This window comes from Myxocyprinus asiaticus, chromosome 8, assembly GCF_019703515.2.
Source record: "Myxocyprinus asiaticus isolate MX2 ecotype Aquarium Trade chromosome 8, UBuf_Myxa_2, whole genome shotgun sequence".
NCBI lineage: Eukaryota > Metazoa > Chordata > Actinopteri > Cypriniformes > Catostomidae > Myxocyprinus > Myxocyprinus asiaticus.
This window is the reverse complement of record NC_059351.1, coordinates 45,294,082-45,317,681: the sequence shown is the minus strand read 5'-3', so window position 1 is coordinate 45,317,681 and position 23,600 is coordinate 45,294,082. Positions and strand designations below refer to the sequence as shown.

The window sequence follows — 23,600 nt, the reverse complement described above, 5'->3', positions numbered from 1 at the left end:
GTGGTAATCAACATTATGCCACAAATGCTGTCGATTGAGCTTAACTTGTACTGAACCCGGAATATTCCTTTAAACACTCATCCTCCACAATAAAAAATTGTGGCTATCTCCTTTGCTTCAGCAATCATAAAGTCGCTTTCACATGATTTGCGCCGTTTTGAACTCCACATGAAAAGCGCTTGCAGAGAATGTCTTGTTTTGCTTTTAGCGCTGGCACTGCGCATATAAATGATCCAAATTGTCCAGTAGGACAGAAGTGCGACACGATGCCGGGAATGCTTCACTCTAGTGAGTCATGTGAATGCCGCTTTTGACAGGTCCCATCTGGGTTTGTTGCGTACAAAAAATATGGTTAAGCGGTCCTTTCTTCATCACGTGATCATTGTGTCAATGTAATGACCTTGGACACATCGCAAAGGTTCTGCCCTATTCCAACCAGTGTTTGAAACTCGGAGCGGAGTAAAAAGTCAGAATCTAATGTCAAATTGGTAAAACGCATAAAAACAAAAATACGTGTTAAACATTTTTATTTAATTGCATACGTTAACGCGTTAATTTCGACAGCTCTACAAATAACACATTCTGTAATATTTTATACCATCTACTCACTTTCCTGCAATGTGAAATATGTATTCTTAGTGTCATTATTCAGTGTGTAACGTTTCGATCTTGTATTGGTCACACGTCTTCATGTCATACATATTTTTCAATCAGAGTTCGCCAAACTTGAACTTTACGAAATACGAAATTTCTTTGCGTGAGCTAGCGTTTCTGGTCTCCAGTGTTTGGATGCGTTTGAAGGGGAGTGAATAAAGTGTAGTGTGACCGTGGCTTCACTTCATATTTCTTTGCCACTCTCAGTCGCAAATAATGTAAAGCAGTTCAGCCGCACAAATATATCTACCACGGTATGAATGGTTATAGCAAAATATCCACCAGTTGAGACATTTTTACAATCACATGGTATATACTGTAGCATCATACCATCCTGGTTAGTATACTCGCATATACAGTATTCACTCACATAAAACATATTGTATGTTTTAATGTATATTTACATTGTTCTAAGACACAACATTTTGTGTTATATTTTATCTCCTTTTTTCTCACCCCATTCCTCCTCTTTCTTGTTCTGGTAGATTTCTTGGGCAGGACGGAGATTCGGCTGGCCGACATTAAGAAGGACCAGGGCTCTAAAGGCCCCATCACCAAACGTCTGCTTTTACACGAAGTCCCTACGGGAGAGATTGTGGTCCGACTGGACCTTCAGCTCTTTGATGAACCCTGACCCATGCTGTATGACCTGACCTTATGACCCCCATATTCCATATCCGATACTCCTCCATGGTGAAATCTCACCAGCCTAACGTGACAATCCCAACCACCCAGCATCATGAGTCACAGAGTGTGAATGTGCGTATTGTGTGAGTTTGCAGAAAGCTGCAACAGTCTTAATCGGTAAACCAGATTGAATATTTATGTTCTTGGTACCATTTAAAGACAAGTCTAGTGTGTGAGTGTACTGTAAATGAAGGATGTACTATAGTTGAATGGTGGATATCTCAGGATGCTGTAAGTCTTAAAGTCTCTATACTTTCTCATTAGAGAGCTACTGCTGATAAATATAGTAAAAACACTCCAGGAACAGGAGTGCCATTTGCCTCAACATTCTCAGAACTCTTTGTTCTAGAATGCAGATTCATTCTAGAATGAAGACACATTTCAAGCGATGTGCCATTCCAGTGAAAGTCTCAGTCTCATTGCATTTTATTCCATAATTTTAGTTGTTAACACTAAAAACTAAAACCTGGTTTTGCTGGCAAGCCTCTCTACTGTCACTAGAACAACTCATTTATTTGTTTTCGTTTATTTTTACTGAAAGATACTGGTGACAATTGAACACATGATAGAAATCAAGATGTTTTTGTGGGTCAATTAAGCCTGAGCAAGTTTATTTGATTGGGGAAAAATATCTACATTTTGGCTGAATATGGCCACAAACTCTCCACGACAAGATTATTTTAATATATGCAAAAATGAATTATGGGAGGAAAATTGTTACATTTGTTTGCTTGTTTTTTCAGCATTTTATTTTGTGGAGAATGGGGCACTTCTCAAAGGAAAACAGAAATATCATAGCGAGTCTCAAGTGGTTTTTCATGGCATAGAGACTAGCAGATGCCTGAGAGCCCTAAATATGTCAAATATCTCCGAAACGCTCCAAAAAGGCCGTAATGATAAGCTCAAATATTTGGTTCCACCATGAGTTTATTGGTTTGAGCAATAATTCAGTCAATTTGTTACTTTCATAAAAATATTCTTAAATTGATCCTGATGTTCTTAGTTTTGTTATGGTACATACTGTAACAGATTAAGCTATTTAATATATAGTGCTATATTTAAATTTGATACTGCATAAGTAATGAGTTCACAGTTTGCTTTTGATTCATGTATGTTTTTTTGTTTTTATTATTATTATTATTCTTGTACTGTTGTTAGGCATTAGTGATAAACACTGTAGTAATGTCATATTTGTAAAAAGAGAAATCTCAAGAATTCATATTTTGTTAAACTGTGTTCTTATTTGCTTTTTTCTTGCTTGCAAAGAATAGTAAGATGTAATATAGTGTTACAGATTTGCAAGGGTGCATTACCTAGAAATGGTAATACAACAATCTGTTTAAACCTAAATCGTAACCTATATCTGTTGCAAATGTCATCAGTTCTCCAAATATGCACATCTCAGAAAGAGCCCGCTGTTTTTACATGGTATGATCAAATGTGTTTAATCTGTGCGGATTTTACTGTTTTTTTTGTTAGTTTGCACCCTATTTATCGCACTACTGTGCCTGAGAAATGTGCTGTTTCCTTTTAGACTGTAGCGGGGGCTCTGTATCGTTACATTTTTGTGTATTTTCTTGTCTAGATGCAATATGCACAATACATTCCACTGCTGTGCAAGTGAGATGCCAGTGTGATCAAGATGAACAGCTATTTTGGGGCCAGCAAGTTAGTCCATTATGTGTCTATGCGTGAATGTGTAAGAGAGAGAGAGAGTGATTCTGAGTACTGTTTTGCTGGGTCACTTTCCCGAACCCCCTCTTTCAAAGAATATTTTAGATGATGCAAGGGGTCATGGTCACATGTTTATCCTCAATCCCCTTTTCTCTTTCTCGTTGCCCAATCTGATGTCTCGCACTCTGTACATTTCCAACCAGAAGATTTGCCCCCACCTTCATTATTTTTTAATGAGCAAAGTCCCATTGATTCAGCTGTAAAATGTGTCTATGTTTAAATCTTTGAATGGAGTATAATATATTACAACTTGAGAAGTAAATATGTTGATGACAGCATATTGTTATCAATGTAGAAGCAGTGTGTTGTCTTAATGTTGCAAATAAAACTCACTTGGACCAAGGGAAATATGGTTATCCAAATGATATAATTATATAATTATTATTTGTTGTAATAGAAAGTAGTAATGTTGCTTACAGTATTTCTCATTGTAAAGTTTACTACAATGGTATTTATTCAGTATAATGATACATTGATAGTGGAAAAATTAACATTTCTGTTTAAACTTTATATATACTGTATATATAAAATTTGCAGTTCACTTAAATACCCCTGTGATGTTATAGGTTACATTTTTGAAGTACAAAAATTCGATGTAGTTTCTCATTTAATATGGGGTCATAAAACTGCATGTATAATAATTGTTAAATATATATTTTTTAATTGTCTATGATGAAATGTAACATATGACATTGCAGTTTAAAGGGATAGTTCACCCAAAAATGACAGTTCACTCATCGTTTACTCACACTCATGCCATCCCAGATGTGTATGAATTTCTTTTATCTGCAGATCGCAAATGACGATTTTTAGAAGAATATTTCAGCTCTGCAGGTCCTCACAATGCAAATGAATGTTGGCCAAAATTTTGCAGCTCCAAAAAGCACATAAAGGCAGCATAAAAGTACTCCAGTGGTTAAATTCATGTCTTCTGAAGTGGTATGATAGGTGTGGGTGACAAACAGATCGATATTTAAGTCTTTTTTTTACCATAAGTGTCTGCTTTCACTTCCACGTTTTTCTTTGGTTTTTGGCAATTCGCATTCTTTGTGCATATCGCCACCTATTGGGCAGGGAGGAGAATTCATAGTAAAAAGGACTTAAATATTGTTTCTGAAAATATGGATTTAACCACTGAAGTTGTATGGGTTGCTTTTATGCTGCCTTTATGTGCTTTTTGGAGCTTCAAATTTCTGGCAACTATTCACTTGCATTGAACGGCTCAGCAGAGCTGAAATATTTTTCTAAAAATCGTTGTTTTGTGTTCAGCAGAGGAAAAAAAGCCGTACATCTGAGATGTTATGAGAGTGAGTAAATGATGAGAGAATTTTCATTTTTGAGTGAACTGTTCCTTTAAATGTCATGCCATCTAGTAATTACCATTGTACTGCCACTGTACTTTTGATAGGAGTCATTTTACTATAAATTCGCTCCTATTTTTGTTTCGGTTTTTACGGTTTGAGCTGCTGGTCTTGTGAAAAAAGAAATGTCTTAGAAAAAATGCTTTGCCACAGTGACACTACTTGCATGTTCGGGGGGCGTGCCATTTTAGAGCTCGATTACGCAACGTGGCTTCACAAAATCAAAAATGTCCATTTATTATACCTAAACTTCGCTTTGTTGTACAGCAATCCTGCTTTTGTTCGTCTCTGCTCATGTTATGCAATGAAAGTCCTTTTAATCCTATTTTAACAGCAACGAAACGGGCATTGAGCGCGAGCTGTCCTCGTTCGTGATGAACAAGTAAACAAGCGGTGTTTATGAAAAATACACGGTCGAAGAGTCGAAAGAGAGCAAGAGTGAAGCGCAGAAAGGGTAAAAACACTATGGATTGTGACATGGCCTTAGATTACATTGTGTTACACTAATTCAGTGTTGTCATCTCGTACTGCTTGTTACGAGTGCTGCACTCGTGAGATCTGCATGTTCTTCACGAATGCCCTTCATGTACTGTATGTTTACTCCTCTCACTATAAAAAGAAGGAATCATCGTGTTTGCTGTTCTGAAGGATGTTTGCAGTAATGTCCGTCGAGAGAGCTGGGCGATTAAGGGGTTTGAAGGTAAAAATTCACGACTGTGACTCAAGTTGAACACTTTAACTATATGGTAAATTGTGAAAAATTAACAGACACTTCCCAAGAATAAGGTACAAACTGGTGTCCCGTACATTTTCACAAATCCTATATTTGATCAACTTTTATCTAACATAATACAGCATGAACAGTAGGTAGTTTTAAACACATCAAATATCTGTACCCCATGTCCCATTTCAGTTAACTGTAGCATTACATTATATATATATATATATATATATATATATATATATATTAGTAAGTTAAAAACATTTTGTTTAAAAATAATACGTTTTTTCCAAACACATTGCAAACCTAATATCCAGTAAATAGAAAATGAAGCATCTCATATAGTATTGATAATTTAGGTAGTATTGATTATTATTATTATTATTATTATTGTAGATTAAGCACCTCTTTTCATTGGCCTTTCGTTGAAAAACAAATTGTTTGACTTTTGTATGGTACAATATTGCAGAAATCTGTGTTGCAATTTATATGACTATGTATCTCTTTCAATCAGTTCCTTCAGTTGGAAGGTTCTTGGATTCAAAGGAAAATTCCACCATTGGTGGCTTTCAGCACCAAAGCAAACAACATCAACAAGCCTGTCCGGTATACAAGCATAAGTAAGTTTATGAGTTATGTATTCACATTGCGAAACAATATCTATTTAGATGATTGACAGTTATTTCATATTCAGCGTTTATGATATGGTATATATTCTACCACATACAGTATATGATATGTTATAAATGCCATTTCTGGCTTTTACTCCGTGTTACTCAATATCGAGGCACATTGGAGAACTAAACGTGTTGTATTCGTATTTGCTCAGAATTGATAAAGGGTTGTTTCTAGTACCTATGTTCTACTAAGTCTGCAGCATGAGTTATTTGAGTAATATTGCAGTTTCTTTGTTGTTACATGCATTGATGTTTGTTGTGTTATCTTTACCCTAGAAAAGGCGAAACCCAAAACTATACTTGATATTGCCAAACTGCTGCAGCTAAAAACTGCTTTGAAAGCCGCTGCAAGTACTACCAAACCTTCCACACCAAACCAATATGATGCTATGGTTGATGTTGCAGCCACCTTTATTCCTACTGCAAAAGTTAAAACTGTGACCAGAATCCCTCCAGCAAAAGATGCTGTACAAGGTTTATCAATAGCTGCCAGTCTTGTGGACGAAGGACCTTCTCAGGACATTGCAGATCTAGGGGGGGTAGCCAGGCCTTCAATTAAAGATTCTTCTCGAACTGAGGCCTCCACAGCCCCTGAGGATACCCATGTTCCTCAAGTAACAGTAGAGAATAGAACTGTCTTTGAAACTACTCCTGCCTCTACTGCAGCACCTGAAATGACCCCAGTTGCTTCTGCTCTAGATGTCACATATTCAAAGGATGTAACACAAAATCCAAAAAAGATGTCCGATAAGATTTTAGATGTAAAAGATGCAGGACCTAAAGTTGTTGCTGCTCATTCAGGAGTAGAAGCACCACCTGTTAGTGCCTTAGCTTCACAAGAGGCTTGGAGTCAAGGTGATACGACTTCAGAGGTCAGTCCGGTTTCTGAACTCTCTTCAACAGACGCCACAGAAGACATTTCTTCTTATGGGGAAGTCGCTTTTGAATCTAAAGATGCATTTGTTTCTAAATTTAAACAGGATGTAGTTGCTAGTGATAAAACCATTTACACTCCTGATAGTATGGCATCCTCCAAAGGTATGGCAACTCCTGAAGTTTTTGCTGGTCCAGAAACTGAACTAAAGACAGAGTCATTTAATGTTTCAGAAGTGGCTGAAGCAACCAATGAATCAAGTGATTTAAATGTTGCATCTGCACAGGATCCTTCAAAGCTTCAAGCCAGACAATCTCTAGAGTCTCTAGCTGTCTCTTGGTCTCCCGAGTATGCTATGTTATATTCAACTGTCCATGCAGATAAACCATATTCTGACACAGAGACTGGGTCTTTTCCTGATGTCGCAGTTGACTCTGATTCCATAATAGATATTTCCACCGGTGAAGCTGTAGCAGTTAGCTCTGGTAAAGTTGCAACCCTTCCAAAAGTTTGTCTTGAAGAAGCCTTTGCAGTCACTGACCCCAACCCAGAAGACATTTTACCTGAGCCAACTGAGGAACGTCCCATTTTTAAGACCATAATAGTTTCTGTAAATGAGGCTGACAAGGTAGTTGGTGTGACAGAAAGGATTGGTGATGCTCCAGCCCTTGATAATTTGACTGATCCGATACTAATGCAAACAGAAGATTTAGAGAAAGAGCTGCAGACAAATTCAGTTGATGCATCTGAGTCTTTCCCAGATGGCACAGGTGACTCTTATTCCATACTAGACATTACCACATCTGAAGTTGCAGTAGTGATCTCTCATGAAGATCCAACCCTTCCAGAAGTTTGTATTGAAGAAGCCATTGCAGTTGCTGACCCCATCCCAGAAATTTCTTCATCTGAGCCAACTGAGGAACCTCCAATTGTTGAGACTATAATGGTTTCTGTAAGTGAAGATGACAAGGTAGTTGGTGTAACAGAAATGACTGGTGATGCTCTGGCCTCCAGTAATTTGACTGATCCAGTTCAAATGCAAACCAAACTATTAGAGAAAGAGGTGCCAACAGATCCAGTTGATGCGCCTGTGTCTTTCCCAGATGGCACAGCTGACTCTGCTACCATACTATACATTACCACTTGTGAAGCTACAAGAGTGATCTCTGATGAAGTTCCAAACCGTCCAGAAGTTTGTCCTGAAGAAGCCATTGTGGTCGCTGACCCCATTCCAGATGACTTTTCACCTGAGCCCATTGAGGAACCTCCCATATTTGAGACCATATCAGCTTCTGTAAGCAAAGCTGAAAAGATTGTTGATTTGACAGAAACATTTGGTGATCCTCCAGTCTCCAGTAATTTGACTGATCTGGTTCAATTTCAAACTGAAGTTTTAGAGAAAAAGATACTCACAGATCTGGTCAATGCAACTGTGTCTTTCCCAAATGGCACAGCTGACTCTGATTTCATACTAAACATTGTCCCTCCTGAAGCTACAGTAGTGATCTCTAAAGTTCCCACCTTTCCAGAAGTTTCTCCAGAAGAAGTCGTTGCAACCTGTTATGCAACACGTGTAAAAGCAGCAGTCTCTGATCTCATGCCAGAAGCATATTCATCTGGACCAACTGAGGAACCTTCTGTTGTTGAGACCTTATCAGCCTCTTTAGGTGAAGCTGACAAGGCAGTTGGCATGGCAGAAATAACTGTCGATGCTCCAAGCTCTAACAGTTTGAAGGACCCGGTTCTAGTGCAAACTGAGGTTTTAGAGGAAGGGGTGCAGGCAGATGTAGAATCGCCTGAAGGTATGTCATTTTTCTGCAATCAGCACCTACATAAATCCATATTTTCCAAATAAAGAAAAATCCTTATTTTACATTCTTCTTAGATTTTTGCATCATTCTTCATTTTAGTAGACAGTCTTTGCTAGATGGCATGGTATGTTAAGGTAACACAAATGTTAAATTACCATAAAGTTAGCGTTAACAAGGTCATGTTTATGTACTTTATATAACCACATAATAGGCAGAGATGAAATTGTTTAAATACTTTACTCAGAATTAAATCTTTCAATTTTGCCCTATAAATGTGCCATTCTATAAGATGTGTGCACCTTGTTGTGCTTCATATTATGCTTCTGTTATTACCCCCTCCCACACTAAAATGCATTAGTTTGGTCCTGATGAAAATGCACAAGTTTGTGCATGGTTTATACGATTGTGTTCCTTCTTTATACAATCCGTTTGCATTCTGTTTTTACTTAATGTCTAGTTCTAACATCTGGGATACCCAGCCTTATTTTTCTCATAGTAAAACTTATTTATCCACGCTAGCTTTACAAGTATTTAAAGATTCCTAATTCTAACAGAAACGCAGACCTGCCATGCAATGCCATAAAAACATAAGGCAGGGAATTTTGCATTTTACCAATCTGAAATATTTCTGAATCTAAGAGCTGACTTGCTATAACAACAAAGTGAAAGGTTTATATACATATACAGCTTCTGTAAACATTTTCTCAAAACACAAATACAGTATCTGAATTTGTGTTGAATCAGTGTGGGTTCCTTTGTAACAACGTCTTGACTCATGATGGCATGGAGGCGTTTTATCTCTTCAGTTATACTGAACTGTACCACAAGAGGGTGGACTAACCAAGTACTTTGGTATCCTTTATCATGAAAATACTTTTTCTTATGGGTGAAATTATTTTGTTTGTTTCATAATGCAGATAATTTGTGTGTTTGTCATTTGTTATAATTTATTACTATGTTTAAATATTGGTTTGTTTGAAGTTCAACAGGCATCGTAGTGAAGTAGAGTTATAATGAGAATTCTATCTTTAAAGATGCTTAACGCACAAGTAATTTAAGCATTCTAGCCCTGACTGCTAGAATTAAAGTGTAGTATGAGAATTCATAGTTATTAAAAGTTATGAGACCTCTTGTGCTTGTCTTGTTCTCTGCAGTACAATTGGATCCAATACAGAGACTCTTTCTCGACAAGATTCGTGAATTCTCCATAAAGAGCCAGTATGAAAAACCTTCCATAAACTAAACTTCCATTGATTACAGTGGATTTCAATATGAATAATCCTGTTCATGTTGCCCCATAGAGCGTCTGGTGGTCTTTTAGATGCTGGACCAGAGTATGAGAAAGCTTTCAGTGAAGAACTTGCCAAACTCCAGAGATTCTATGGGGGTGGAGACTTAACAGCATTCCCAGAATTTAAGTTCTGTGGTGGGTATATTTCCTTTATTTATTTATTTAATTTTATTATTATTATTATTAAAGCGACATTGCTCTACTCTATTGAGTTCACCCACATTTTCAGTTATTGTGCATATTCAAGTTTGGATGATCCCAGAATTATTAGTATCTTATTAGTATTTTATGTTATTCTATTTTTCAGAGCCTCAGCTGGATGAAGGCAGCTCGAAATGAAAAGCACCCACAAAGTTTCTAATTCACATTATGAAGATTATATTTCAAGAGGCAATAATATAATCTTTATATACATTTAACTTATTTTGCAGTGACAGAACTGTACACAGTAACAAAGCAAGCAAGAGAAAGCAAAACAATAAAGTTGTTTGCACCATTTTCAGATCATTTGCATCCGTTATTAAACTTTATGAATGACCTGAAAGACCAACCACTGTATATAATGCACATTTTCAACATGTTACATGCCCCCATTGAAGTCTCTGGGGGCGAGCACTTTTTCTCAATACCGTTATGTCTCCGCCCACCTCATAAATATTCATGAGGGAAGTTGCCTGCGTGCCGTTACGCTGTGACGACATGGAAGAACTGCGGGTCCCGATTGCTGCAGCCGCTTGTCATTGTGACGAAGATTGGCACTAAGGTAAGCTGTCACTCAAAATCTTTTCCGACTCCCTATCAATCAGGCGATCTGGGCCGCGCTCTGAAAATGCACGCGGCACATAAGAACGAGGTTTGCGCAGGAGGCGCGTGGACTGGACACTTTTGGGCTGAAATGAGATGTTTGAAAGCGGTTTTTCTGGCTCGACACAGTCTAGGCCCAGCTCTTTTTTATGATCTTTTGTAGAAGTGCGAATGGCGGCGGCGGCAGCACTGGTGGGGAGGGATAGCCTGGTGTCCCTTAGATTGATTGATAGGCGATAATGGGCAGGCGTTTTATTATATTTAAAGGGACAGGGTCGAGATTATTTTTTAAAAGTCCTCGAAAACGTTTTTATTTCTGAGTCAAAGCAGCAGATGTTTTCCATTATGACGTAGAATTTGTTCTATAGTATATTAATGATGTCAGCGATTCCAATAATTATATAGCGCTTCGAATGAAAACTATATATTTACATGAACATATACGCAGTGGTTCAGACTACAGGCTCAGTACAAACATGGCGCCTACAGTAATATAGTAAGAGAGACCATCTGATACAACTGTGGCTGAAGAAATAGACCAAGGCGAATATACATGACCACGGTATCCATTACAACAACCTAATGAGTCCCTACAACTAATACCCTTTTTTTTTTTTTAGGAACAAATGTACATATTTTTATTCTCAAATTCAAAGTCAAGCACTCATTGAAATCCTACTGCAGTGCAGACACGTTATTTAGCGATGTTACTATTTATAATGCAAAACTGTATTTGGTCGCAAACGAGTAGGTGTGTTTATCCAGTTACACATTATCTGTCTGAAACTGCACACGTTCATCGTACAGATGTCTACACTCCAATAAGGAATTACTTTATGCATCTTTTAGTTACTTGCAGATATGCACGCAAAGAACAATGTTTCGATTTAATGTGCATGCAGAAAATGTAAAGAAAACGCTGTTTTAAGATTTCCTTTATTCAGTCAATGTAAAGTACCCTCTTATTTTTACTTTATTTAACTGCCATAGTGGTGTGTTATAGTCACGGATGATACTCAGTATTTATAATGGCAAGTAATAATATTAACTTTTTATTATACGTGGAGTTTAAGAGTCTTGAATTGGTTTGAAATGTGGGTCAATGACAAATAAGGTTGTCCGAGGTGTTAAAAATAAGAGATCTTTTTAAAAATCTAGTTTAAAACACTTGTGTCAAGTTCTTAGAAATGTTACCTTTGTGTTCAGTTTGGCTTCATACATTTTTGGAAAAACCTTTATTGCATTTTTTGCATTGCAAAAAAAAAACATGGTGTAACCATGAAGTATTAAAATAGTTTCCTTGCACCTTGAATACATGAGTGTATTAAAAACGCAACCCTTGTGCATCAATTTAAAAAAGGTCCTTAGAGGACAAAAATGTCCGCCTCAAAAAACTGTATAAAAAAATTATATATTAATATTATTTTCCACTTTCACTGACTTACATTTTTAAACCAACATCAGTCCTGATCATAACTACCAAATATTCATTCATTTCAGGATTTTAACCCTTTAAATGTCAGTTTGTTTATTTTTTTACATGCACAAACACACACACACTTCTCAATACACACATACAAAACACACTCTGACATCCATACCAACACACCCACACAATTTTAGCTGCATCATTTATTTAATTGGCCTGCAGTGCTCTTTAATACAGCAAACGGAAAATAGGAAAAAAGCATGTATTTACTCCATAGGCTAAACATGAGGAAAATGGCGCCATCTGGTGGAAAATATTAAAAATGTAAATTTTGAAGCCAGGGCTCCGGAATGAAAGCATAATATCGTAGAATTCATGATATTATGCTTTAATGGCACTGGGATCAAATATTGCTGTTTTAATGGGTTTCAATGGGGACATTTTTGTCCTGAAGGTCCTGAGTGTAACTATTCTGTGTACACAGTGTATTATAGATGTATTATAGAAATTGAGGTTGAAATATCAAAATTCCCCCAAAAATACACACCTTTGGCAAAATGTATGCCTTTGGCATTATCACAGCCAAAATGATTGAAAAAACAAAAATGAAAAAGACAAAAATGTCGCGAAGGGTTAATCATTTATTTAAAAAAAAAAGAAAAAAAAAAGTTTTCAAACATTTTTTAAGGTGAAAAGTATTTTTTATTAAAATCATGGATTTTTTTAGTAAACATTATCAAGAAGTTTTCTCCGGGTTACACCAAATGACTTATTGCTTATGTTCCTAATTTGAAAGTCACTTTGAATAAAAGTGTCTGCTAAATTACTAAATGCAAATGTAAGTAATTGTGTTGTGTTAATTGCCTTTTTTTGATATTTTTGAACTATTTAATAGAAGAAGAAAAAAAGAGGGTCACGTCATTTACACACGTAATAAAGAGTTGTCGTTTAAAATGTTCTCTTGCAGCTCTTCCAAATAAATGTTTCTCTTTGTTGTTGCTGTGTCGGTTTAGTGGTGCTGAAGTTCCGCTTTATAGAATGCCAAAGCGTTTTCCACGGCAACAGTAACTATGATGACATCCCCATCAATGTCTATGGAGGATTACCAAGAGCCTGAACAGGTTTGTGTTGCCAAAGAGCTAGTGCCTCTTTATACTGCTTATGGAGTACTACTTTGTTTTGTGTTTTAGTTTTAGCTTGACTGTGGATACTGAATGGTCTAGGAAAAGTAATAGAAATGGTAACACATCTATATCTAAACATCCAGAATCCACTCTTTCAAATGTACAAAACTTCACTGTGTAGCAGGTGATGGTAGAAAAACACTCATAGGTCAGGATTGTTTTATTTGAATGATATCTGCCTCAGCCATTAGGCTTATCAGGCTCTATACTCTTTTAAATAAGTGATGACCATCTTTATATATTCCAGTCAAATCAACACATGTTGCTAAAATCTCACATTCTGATCTCTTGTTGTGAATTCTGAGAACATTGACCTCTGTGGTATCGGATGGAGAGAGAGAGACACTCGAGACTAACCCGAGATGTTCCGGCAGTCGTGACATATTTTTAACATTTCCCCCATTTCAATCAACACTATTGTTGCTCTCCATCACATGCACTCAATCATGTGGGCCTTTCCAACTGCCTGTCCAAACTCTAATGAGAAAACATAGCAACAAAACTCACTGTTGCTCACTGTTGTAATATGAAACTATTATTCTATATTAATCATGCAAATTATCCCAAGAGATGAGAGATATGTGCTCAACTGCATTTTGGAGTCCAAATAGTCACTTAAGGGGCAGTTAGCCTTTGTCCTGCTAAAGTCTGAAACTAATGTGGAAAGTCATCATGTTTAATCTGTGAAACCTTTTTTAAATCTGTCAGACAATGATGTAGTAGTCCGAGATGTGAGAGAGAAGCCCCTCTGTGAAAATGAGGTTTTATTACATGCTTTGAAACCCCAGGGTCTCGTTCGCCCTGAGGTCTGTCCTATGAAAGAGAATCTGTGTTTATGGCCCACACATGGACGTTAGTGCCCGAAGACATGGCGGCTGACAACATTAACTTTCACATACCTCACCCAGCACAAACTGACTGCTTTCAACATCTTCCTTTTCTAACTCCTTACATCCTGCTCCACTGTCCCGTGCAGATGCAAATGGGGGAACAGACAGCGGGACAAGCAGAAAAGAGGTTGGAAGAAGAGGAGAGAGAAGAGGAGGAGAGCAGCTCAGCACCATCTGAGCCACAGACCCTTATGGAGGTCTACAAGACAGCCATTTATAGGTAAGATATTTGTTTCTCTCTCACACTTTCTTTCGCTCTTGGGACATGTTTTTGAGGTGTAGTTGAATAATTGTTCATGCATGTGTGTTGAAAATAGCATGCGGTGTTAATCTTCGGCTGAACCATGTGTTTGTTGACTTCAGACACCCCTTGTTTCCTCTGTTGGCGCTGCTCTTTGAAAAATGCGAGCAATCCACCCAGAGCTCCGATTGCGTGACCTCGGCCAGCTTCGATGTGGACATCGAGAACTTTGTACGGAACCAGGAGAAAGAAGGCAAGGCTTTCTTCAGCGAAGACCCCGATTTAGACAATCTGGTAAGTGGCTTACTACCTCTAAACGGACACTTGCCTTTAAATTGTTAGCATAGATTGGGCCCGTTTGCTGGGCAACAAATCAGTTTGATGATTTGTCGCTAGTATATCAGTCTGCATTTTCAGCTTGTAATCAGCTTGTCAAACACCCAAGGAGAGCTAAGACCAATTGGGCCAGCTTAAATTTCAAGATCATCTTAAAGGAATATCCCGGGTTCAACACAAGTTAAGCTCAATCAACAGCATTTGTGGCAGAAGTTGTTTACCACAAAAATTAATTTTGACTCATCCCTCCTTTTCTCTAAAGAAAGCAAAAATCAAGGTTACAGTGAGGCACTCATAATGGAAGTGAATGGGGCCAATTTTTGGAGGGTTTAACAGCAGAAATGTGAAGCTTGTAATTTTATTAAAGGAATATTCCAGGTTCAATACAAGTTAAGTTCAATCAACAGCATTTGTGTCATAATATTGATTACCACAAAAAAAATATTTTGACTCATTCCTCCTTTTCTTTAAAAAAAAGTTAAAATCTGGGTTCCAGTGAGACACTTACAATGGAAGTGAATGGGGCCAATTTTTGAACGTTAAATTACTCACTTTTTCAAAAGTATAGCCACAAGACATACTGGATATGCATGTAACAATGATTTTAGTGTGATAAAATCACTTACTAACCTTTTCTGAATCAAAACTTCATTACCATGATGATGTAATGTCAACAAACCCTAAAACAACTGTAAAAATTACCATTTAAACAACTTTACAACTTAAATAATACACAAGTTTTAACAGAAGAATTAATGCAAGTGCTTTTGTAAAATTATAAGCTTCACATTTCTGCCTTTTTAAACCCTCCAAAAATTGGCCCCCACTTTCATTGTAAGTGCCTCACTTTAACTTTGATTTTAGCTTTCTTTAGAGAAAAGGAGGGACAAGTCTACATTCATTTTTGTGGTACAAAACATTATGCTACAAATGCTGTCGACTGAGCTTAACTTGTATTGAACCTGGAACATTCCTTTAAAGCACTTACATTAATTCTTCTGTTAAAATTCTTGTATTATTTGAGCAGTAAATTTACTGGGAATACAGGTGTTACGCCGTCAAGGCAGTGCAGTTGTAAAATTGGAGATTACACAGAAAAGGTAAGTAAGCTATTTAATCACACTAAAATCATGTTAAAATGCATATTGTTTACGTCTTGTGGCTATACTTTTGAAACAGTGAGTATTTTAACATTTACAGATTGGCCCCATTCACTTCCATTGTAAGTGCTTCATTGCAATACAGAGTTTTTTGCTTTTTTTATTATTTTTTTTTAATCCCCTTTTCTCCCAATTTGGAATGCAATCAACATTATGCCACAAATGCTGTCGATCGAACTTAACATGTATTCAACCCATCCTGAAATATTCCTTTTACAGGTTTTAAATGGGCAAATTTGGTTTGTTACTAGCACAAGCTGGTTATTTTTGCAGGTAGACCAGCTTAGTCCAGTGTAGCCATGATGGGTGACCAACCAAAACCAGCACGAAATTGCACATAGCATGCTTTATACTGCTCAATAAGATGGGGTAATATAACATTTACAGTATATTGACTGGTGAACAAGCTTAGACCAGCTAGGCTGTTTTATTTAAAAAACAAAAAATCCCCCCAGCAGAGGGTTTGACAAAATTTTCAGGTCATTTTTGGGACAGTTATGTATAACTTTGGGTTTGCATGAAAAAAATATTTTAATTTTGAACGAAACTACAGTACTTATATCATTCTGAGCATGTGCACAAACACTCTGTCTACCTGAGTGTACTCGCTCAATAATGAAATTAAAAGAGGGTGAGCTTTTCTGTGTTTGGATTCGGTTTTCAGATTTGACTAATGGTGGGGTCGGGTTGGATTACTGATAATGTCTCGGTACGATGTCTTGTTAACTATGCTGTATGCTTTGACTGGGCTCAGATGGTGAAGGCCATCCAGGTGTTGCGGATTCACCTGCTGGAGTTGGAGAAGGTGAGCGACCTGTGTAAAGATTTCTGCAGCCGCTACATCGCCTGCCTCAAGACCAAGATGAACAGTGAAACTCTGCTGAGCGGGGAACCAGGAAGCCCCTACTCCCCAACACAGACACAGGTACAAACAGAAACCCCCTAAATCTGTCTCCATCTTTACTCAGATGTCTATCGAACAAGTTAATGTTGTGTGTATGTATTTCTTCTCAGCCACCAAGCTCATTCTCTGGAGCCCTGAGTCCTCAAGGTATTGTAGTACCAGCATCTGCCTTACAGCAGAGCAACGTTACTGTCACAGCTGTAAACCCCACACAGGTGGTCACAGGTGTGTTATTTTGTTTTTTTACTCTTACACTTTCTCTCTGTGTGTCAGTTTTATTTTCTGTGTATTTTTCTTTTTTCTTTCTCTGTCTCTCATGTCTCCATTTATTGACTGTGTGTGTGTTTATTTACTCAGGTGGTACCGTGTATCAGCCCGTTACAGTTGTTACTCCGCAGGGGCAGGTGGTCACACAGACTCTGTCACCTGGAACAATACGCATCCAGAATTCACAGGTGAGAGATGTCCTCAACTAACACACTCTTTCAGGAGATGGCTCATATTCCAGCATTAATGAATGAAAATAAAGTTTCTTTGAGTGGCTCCACATTGATTGTAATCAGGGTGTGCAGATATATACTCTTAAATGATGATTCAGAGTACTGCATGTATTATATATGAATAATAATTGATTATGTAGCATCAAGACACACATACACACACAGACTCCTGAGACTTGTGTTTGTTTGCCCACAGCTTCAGCTGCAGCTGAACCAGGATCTGAGCTTTTTCAGTCAGGAAGAGTGTTCGTCTAAGGCAAAGAGAGGCATCCTGCCCAAACACGCTACCAACGTCATGCGTTCTTGGCTTTTCCAGCATATCGGTGTAAGTCAGAGTCTTCTGTCTTTCACAACTGCACTGCTTTATAGTGTTGGATGTTGGGCCGGTCTAAAAGACAAGTGACAAAATGACACTGATTGCAGATGAAAATCACGAACGCACTTATACAGTTTAAACCAAGTGTGACACATTTTTGTCTTGGAGAATAGTTTGCATTCCTGAACAAAAGTGAAATGCACTCTGGTCTCGCCATGTGCTTTAATGCAAAATGTAAAAGCTGATCATCAACAGATATACAGTACATTTAAAAAAAAAAGGTTTTAAAGGGTTATATGATAAGAAATCAAATTTTCCATGATCTTTTGAATAAATTGTTAAAGGGATAGTTCCACCAAAAATAAAAATTCTATCATCATTTACTCACCTTCATGCCATCCCAGATGTGTATAACTTTATAGATTATTAGAAGAATATCTCAGCTCTGTAGGTCCATATAGTGCAAGTGAGTGGTGGCCAGAACTTTGAAGCTCCAAAAAGCATATTAAGGCAGCATAAAAGTAATCCACTACTCCAGTAGTTTAATCCATGTCTTAAGAAGTGATATGATAGGTGTGGGTGAGAAATAGCTAAATATTTAAGCCCTTTCTTACTATAAATGTACTCTTTCACCAGCGCTCCTATGCACATTCAGGAGAGGACAGAGTTCTTGTTCTTCTTTTGTGATTTGCATTCTTCGTGCATATCGCCACCTACTGGGCAGGGAGGAGATAAAAAGGGAGGGATAAAGCAAAGGAAAAGAGTAAATAAATCATATTTGCACAACAGCCCAGTAATTTGCGATATGCATGAAGAATACGAATCGGCAAAAAAAAGAAGTAGAAGACCTCTCCTGAACATGCATTGGGTCCATTGTACAAAGGTGCCTCTGTTTGTTCCTGGCAGGCAGCATATGCCCTTACCCTGCCCCTACCCTTATCCTAAACATATGGAGCCTGTAAGGCTGAATACCCTGCCAGGAACAACCTGAGGCACCTTTCTCTTATCGCTGGGCCTCTTTGAAAGTAGATTTATAGTAATACAATTTTTTTTAAAAATTAAATATTGATCTGTTTCACACCCACACCTATCATATCACTTTTGGAATTTTACGAGGAATTTTTTTTAGGTTACAAACTGGTAATTACAAGGGTATTATGCTATAAATGTGGTTTATGAGGATATTTCTAGTGTCCCCATAATTCAAATCGCTTAAACTTTCTTTCCCTTTTAGCACCCTTATCCTACAGAAGACGAGAAGAAAAAGATCGCCCTGCAGACCAACCTGACCCTACTGCAGGTTAACAACTGGTGAGCTATTAGAATAGTGTAAAACAGAGACCAGAAACATCTTGAGGTAGGTCAGTAGTGTACATCTGATTGGCAAAATCTCTTCAGGTTCATAAATGCACGGAGACGGATCCTGCAGCCCATGTTAGACGCCAGCTCCTCAGACACACCCAAGAGCAAAAAGAAGACGCCCCAGACACGCCCCCTCCAGCGCTTCTGGCCCAACTCCCTTGCCTCCTCTTTCTCCCAGCAACAAGTTACCATGGAAGACGGTACGGCAATAAAGAACATCATAAATGAGAGCTGTCACACAGTATTAGTTTGGTTGAGGGCACAGTGGTTTATACATTTTAAGAATATAATCACATCTAGATTTCTGCATTTCTGAAGAAAATGTGTGTGCTGTTTGCCCATGCAAAACTTGCCACCACACTGTTAGGGTGTTGAGGATGGTTGTCAGGATATGCTAAGCAGTTGCTAAGGTGTTCTGACTGTTTTTATTGTTACGATCAGGGTTCTCACGGTGATGGAAATAATATCAGGGAATTTTAAAGGCCTGGTAAAGTCATGGAAATTGATCATATCTTAAAAGTCATGGACATTTTTTGTAGTAAATGTGATTTTTCTAGTTTTCCTCTGTTCTAAAAAATATCTCCTCAGCTAGATATTGCTCTTGTGTAGAGTAAGGGGCCATTCAGACTAGAGGTAGACCGATATATCGGTTTTAGCGATGAATTGGTGCCGATAGTTGCCGATAGTTTTATTAAATTCCTCTGTAACGGCATGGTAATACAGTATAACAGCGGCCTCTAGAGGTGAAATAAAAACAATCACGTAGGGATTCGCTGTATTTAAATCTTTCGTCATTTAAAATAATGATCTAAATTTGAATCCTCATTTCAGTGCATATTTTGCCACTGTATTTTGTATAGATAATCAAGCGTTCTTTATTGAAGTGAGGATATGCAAAGAAAAATTTGACTATATGGAAACGTGCCCCGTCAGCACATACATTGTGTCTCCAACTTCATATCTTGTGTAAATACATAAATATAGAGCATTGTAATGGAGCCAAGTCTCCGTCATTTCAAAATAAGTCCCTCTTGTGTGTTTTGGGCTTGTTTAAATTCCTGTGTTATGCACCAAATCTTAATTTTTGCTGGTTATTATTGGGAGTTTGCTTGAACCAAAAATTGCATTTGGAATATTATGGACTTTTGTTGCCTCTAAGACTGTGCCCGTCACAACATGAAAAGACTAAGAATTTTTTTCAAAACTATTGGCCGATAAATCGGTTATCGGCCTTTTCCACCACCTTAGTTATCAGTATAGGCAAAATCCACTATTAGTCGACCTCTAGTTCAGACCGAACGTGTTCTTGCACTTTAAAAAATCTATATGCAGTGCAACAGAAATAACAAAGTCTCGAGATGTTGTTGTTGTTTTTTAAAGTGGCCTTTTTTTACCTGACGTGGCATTTAAACACGGTGCACCTGCGCGAGATGCTGATAAAACTGCGAGACGCAGCGCAACAGTCAAAGACTTCCCTCTAGTGCATGTTTACAAAGAACAATGCAGACGTATGTGAACGGCCCCTGAAATTTGCTCGCAAGCCAAAATTATTTCAGATTTGTGAGAGAATCATTCTTTTGGGACAAAACGGTGATTCATTAGCAAATCATTCAAAAAAAATAAATAAATAAAATCATTTGCACTTATTAGTGGGTCCACAAGGTGGAAGCACTCACAGTTGAGTCGATACTTTCACGAAGAAGCGCTAAAAGATGCAATCGCTGCCAAACAACAGGAGATGAAGGTAGAAACAACAACAGTGGGTGTCACAGGGAGTCAGGAGATAATGGCATTTGTATAGCTGAAGTCTGAAGGAATATAAAGACATCTTTATGGGTCTAAACTCCTGAAGAGAAATAGTACAGTATCTCATAGCATCCATAGCGCGCATGCGCCAACCGCCTGTGTATGCGCACACAGTCAAATGAAGTAAACTTTGAAAGGCTAGCGTTCGCCTGTGTGTAGACACTAAGCGTTCACGTCAAAACCAAAATATACTTTGGGCTTATTACTGCCTTCATGTGCTGCTGGAATTTTCCTACTTCCCACTTCTGAAGTGGTAGTTACGATTACACTGTGTTCACATGCTTTGTTGTCGGAAAGAACAGGAAACATGGACAACATCAGGTTCATTCATTCATATTTCTTTAGGAACTTTTATTTTGACACCATAATACATATCACTCAGTTAGCTTGCTGACGATAATGGAATTTTGGTCAAATTCAAACTATTTTCACGGTGTAAAAATGTACAACATGCATAGAATGGTTGCTGATATGCATTAATGAATATGACCAAAACGGCAAGCGCTAAAAATTAGCTGCATTTACAAAAATGAACAAAACCTGTCATTCACTACAAAAACTGTACTCTCGTCCACCATGTTGAAAGTTTAGGACTCCTCCCATCTCGGCAACTCTGGTATCATCTAGAATTCTGAGTTTTCCACTTGAACTTCCGACTTGGGTCATTCATGTGCTCAGAACTCATAATTACGATATTTCCGAGTCCACTTGAAGGGCACATTAGTATGAGCAATAGCAACTTAGCAAGCACAACTTAGGTTATTATAGATGCATTATATGTAATTACAATAACTAGCATGAATGATAATATTACGTTTTTGCCTGGTTTAGCAAGGTTTGAAAATTTTGGTTGTCCTTAATTTAGGTACCACGGTAACAGTCGGCGTGGGCGAAGATGGGCTGCAGACACTCTCATCGGATGGAGCTACGTTGGCCATGCAACAGGTCATGATGGGAGGTCACAGTGAGGAGGATGATGATGAGGAAGATGATGAAGATGATGAAGACAATGATCCTTCTCACTCCGACATGACCAGGCTGGGTCTGGAAACTAGCGACTCGCTGTAGTACGACCACACACACACACACACACACACACATACTCTGAAAGTGATGTGGAGAAAGACATTAATCAGAGGAGTATCAGAGCACTAAAATGAAAGAAAGTGGAAGGAGGTAGGTAGACATGACGAGAGAGAGACATTCAAACAAACGAACCTCGGCTGATGTTTTAAAGGTTGGTCACTGCACATGTCCTCAAGTTGTCAAACAGCTTGTTTGGAGTACAGATAAAGGGCTTTAAGCCACACATACACACACACACACTCAAACAACCCACACATGCACCTATACAGTCAAAATGAAGAGCACAAGTCTGCAGTCATTCTCTCTCGCGGTCGAACACAAGCATCATTTCCTTAGCCGAGTGCACTTTTTTTGTATGATACTGTAAACTTAAAGTGTTCAAAGCACAGTTTGAAAGAAGCAAAGAGGAAGGAATTTTAAAATAAATGTTCACCCAAACATTTATATTCTGTCATTGTTTACTCGCATCGTTCTAATCCTGTGTGACATATCGTAAGCGTTTGGAACAACATGACGGTGAGCACTGTAAATAACGACAGAATGTTCATTTTTGGGTGAACTATGGCTTTAATGCTGGATGATTTGGCTGTACTTATCCTAATCGTCTCGGATACCTTGACAATGAGATTTCGTCTTGCATGCCTGTGTTTGCTTTAATTGCCAGGCACCAGGAAAAGAAGGAACTATTTTTATAGTACACTGTCATAAATGATTGGTGCCAATATTTCTCTTTTTTTTTCCATTAGCTTGGTTTGCTATGTTTTGTAAGGAATATTTATGTATGAAAAAACACTTTTAATGTGGTCACCCTGTTTTTGGGGGGTTTGGATTGTGGTAACTAATTACTTTGAATAACAAAATAAATTCTACAGAGTTATTGACTAAAGGTTTTTACATGTCTAATGCCACAATGTGAGACGCTATCATATTTGTTTAAAACATCACCGATGTCCTGTGCAATTGAGAAAAATTTGATAATATTTATGATATTCAATGCTTGTAATTGTTGTGTAAGAAAGACAGGTTATTGCTTTTTAATGGTTGTATTACAAAAAAAAAAAAAAAAAAAAAGTAGTGGAATACAGGACATCAAAAATACTTTGTATTTATGTACATTTTTGCCAAAATGACTCATTATTGGTACATTCAGCTCCAAAAATTACTGAATTTTTTTATTTTCTCCAGAGTTATCTTGGACAGTTCCTAAAGAAATATGTTCTTAAAGGGATAGTTCTCCCAAAAATGAAAATGATCTCTTCATTTACTCACCCTCATGCCATGCCAGATGTGTATGACTTTCTTTCTTAAGCAGAACACAAACAAATATTACTAGAAGAATATTTCAGCCTTGTAGGTCCATACAGTGCAAGTGAATGGTGATCAGACCTTTGTAGTTCCAAAAATCACATAAAGGAAACATAAAAGTTATCCATATGACTCCAGTGTTTAAATCTAAATCTCCACTTTAACTTTCACTTTCAGATGTAAAAGTGAAAGTGGAGATTTATAGTAAAAAAAAGGAAAAAAAAAAGGACTTAAATATTTATCTCACCCAGATCTATCATATCGCTTCTGAATACATGGATTTAACCACTGAAGTCATATGGATTACTTCTATGTTTCCTTTATGTAATTTTTGGAGCTACAAGATCTGATCACCATTCACCTGCATTGTATGGATCTACAGAGCTGAAATATTCTTCTAAAAATCTTTGTATGTGTTCTGCTTAAGAAAGAGAGTCAAACACATCTGGGATGGCATGAGGGTGAGT

At 37.6% G+C, this 23,600-nt stretch overlaps 3 protein-coding genes across 10 annotated transcripts in view; all 3 read left to right on the top strand.

Moving 5' to 3' along the window:
* LOC127445304 (intersectin-1-like) overlaps positions 1–2,037 on the top strand; it is a 72,418-nt gene extending 70,381 nt beyond the window's left edge. For all 3 annotated transcript variants that reach the window (XM_051705283.1, XM_051705282.1, XM_051705284.1), the window contains one exon: positions 1,140–2,037. In XM_051705283.1, the coding sequence (XP_051561243.1) occupies positions 1,140–1,288 (149 nt within the window). In that variant the 3' untranslated portion in view covers positions 1,289–2,037. The remainder of the gene's footprint in view (positions 1–1,139) is intronic.
* Positions 2,038–4,611: 2,574 nt separating this feature from the next.
* Positions 4,612–10,308, top strand: si:dkey-22n8.3 (uncharacterized). 3 transcript variants are annotated; one of them, XM_051704790.1, is made up of 7 exons: positions 4,612–4,890; positions 5,059–5,136; positions 5,672–5,777; positions 6,111–8,510; positions 9,674–9,737; positions 9,821–9,945; positions 10,118–10,308. In XM_051704790.1, the coding sequence occupies exons 2-7, from the start codon at positions 5,086–5,088 to the stop codon at positions 10,147–10,149; spliced, it is 2,778 nt and encodes a 925-aa protein (XP_051560750.1). In that variant the 5' UTR covers positions 4,612–4,890; positions 5,059–5,085; the 3' UTR covers positions 10,150–10,308. The 3 variants fall into 3 exon arrangements, with proteins under 3 accessions (XP_051560750.1, XP_051560749.1, XP_051560748.1); XM_051704789.1 differs by having other exon boundaries at positions 5,056–5,136; XM_051704788.1 differs by having other exon boundaries at positions 4,612–5,136.
* A 132-nt stretch (positions 10,309–10,440) lies between these two features.
* LOC127445332 (homeobox protein PKNOX1-like) lies at positions 10,441–23,136 on the top strand. Of its 4 annotated transcripts, XM_051705330.1 has the most exons (11): positions 10,441–10,573; positions 13,057–13,164; positions 14,204–14,337; positions 14,481–14,652; positions 16,609–16,779; positions 16,869–16,983; positions 17,116–17,213; positions 17,455–17,583; positions 18,809–18,885; positions 18,973–19,136; positions 21,608–23,136. In XM_051705330.1, exons 2-11 carry the CDS (start codon positions 13,114–13,116, stop codon positions 21,808–21,810), a joined length of 1,314 nt encoding a protein of 437 aa, XP_051561290.1. In that variant the 5' UTR covers positions 10,441–10,573; positions 13,057–13,113; the 3' UTR covers positions 21,811–23,136. The 4 variants fall into 4 exon arrangements, with proteins under 4 accessions (XP_051561290.1, XP_051561293.1, XP_051561291.1 ...); XM_051705333.1 differs by lacking the exons at positions 10,441–10,573; positions 13,057–13,164; positions 14,204–14,337 and adding an exon at positions 15,722–15,794 and having other exon boundaries at positions 14,553–14,652; XM_051705331.1 differs by lacking the exons at positions 10,441–10,573; positions 13,057–13,164; positions 14,204–14,337 and having other exon boundaries at positions 14,556–14,652; positions 15,722–16,779.
* Positions 23,137–23,600: the final 464 nt, after the last annotated feature.

Bases quoted from the DNA above. Each gene is read 5' to 3' on its own strand.
- si:dkey-22n8.3 (XM_051704790.1), top strand. From the start codon at position 5,086: ATGTTTGCAGTAATGTCCGTCGAGAGAGCTGGGCGATTAAGGGGTTTG. The intron at 8,511-9,673 runs GTATGTCATTTT...TGTTCTCTGCAG, and splicing joins AGATGTAGAATCGCCTGAAG to TACAATTGGATCCAATACAG. The intron at 9,946-10,117 runs GTGGGTATATTT...TCTATTTTTCAG, and splicing joins CCCAGAATTTAAGTTCTGTG to AGCCTCAGCTGGATGAAGGC.
- LOC127445332 (XM_051705330.1), top strand. From the start codon at position 13,114: ATGATGACATCCCCATCAATGTCTATGGAGGATTACCAAGAGCCTGAA. The intron at 16,780-16,868 runs GTACAAACAGAA...ATTTCTTCTCAG, and splicing joins ACTCCCCAACACAGACACAG to CCACCAAGCTCATTCTCTGG. The intron at 16,984-17,115 runs GTGTGTTATTTT...TTATTTACTCAG, and splicing joins CCCCACACAGGTGGTCACAG to GTGGTACCGTGTATCAGCCC.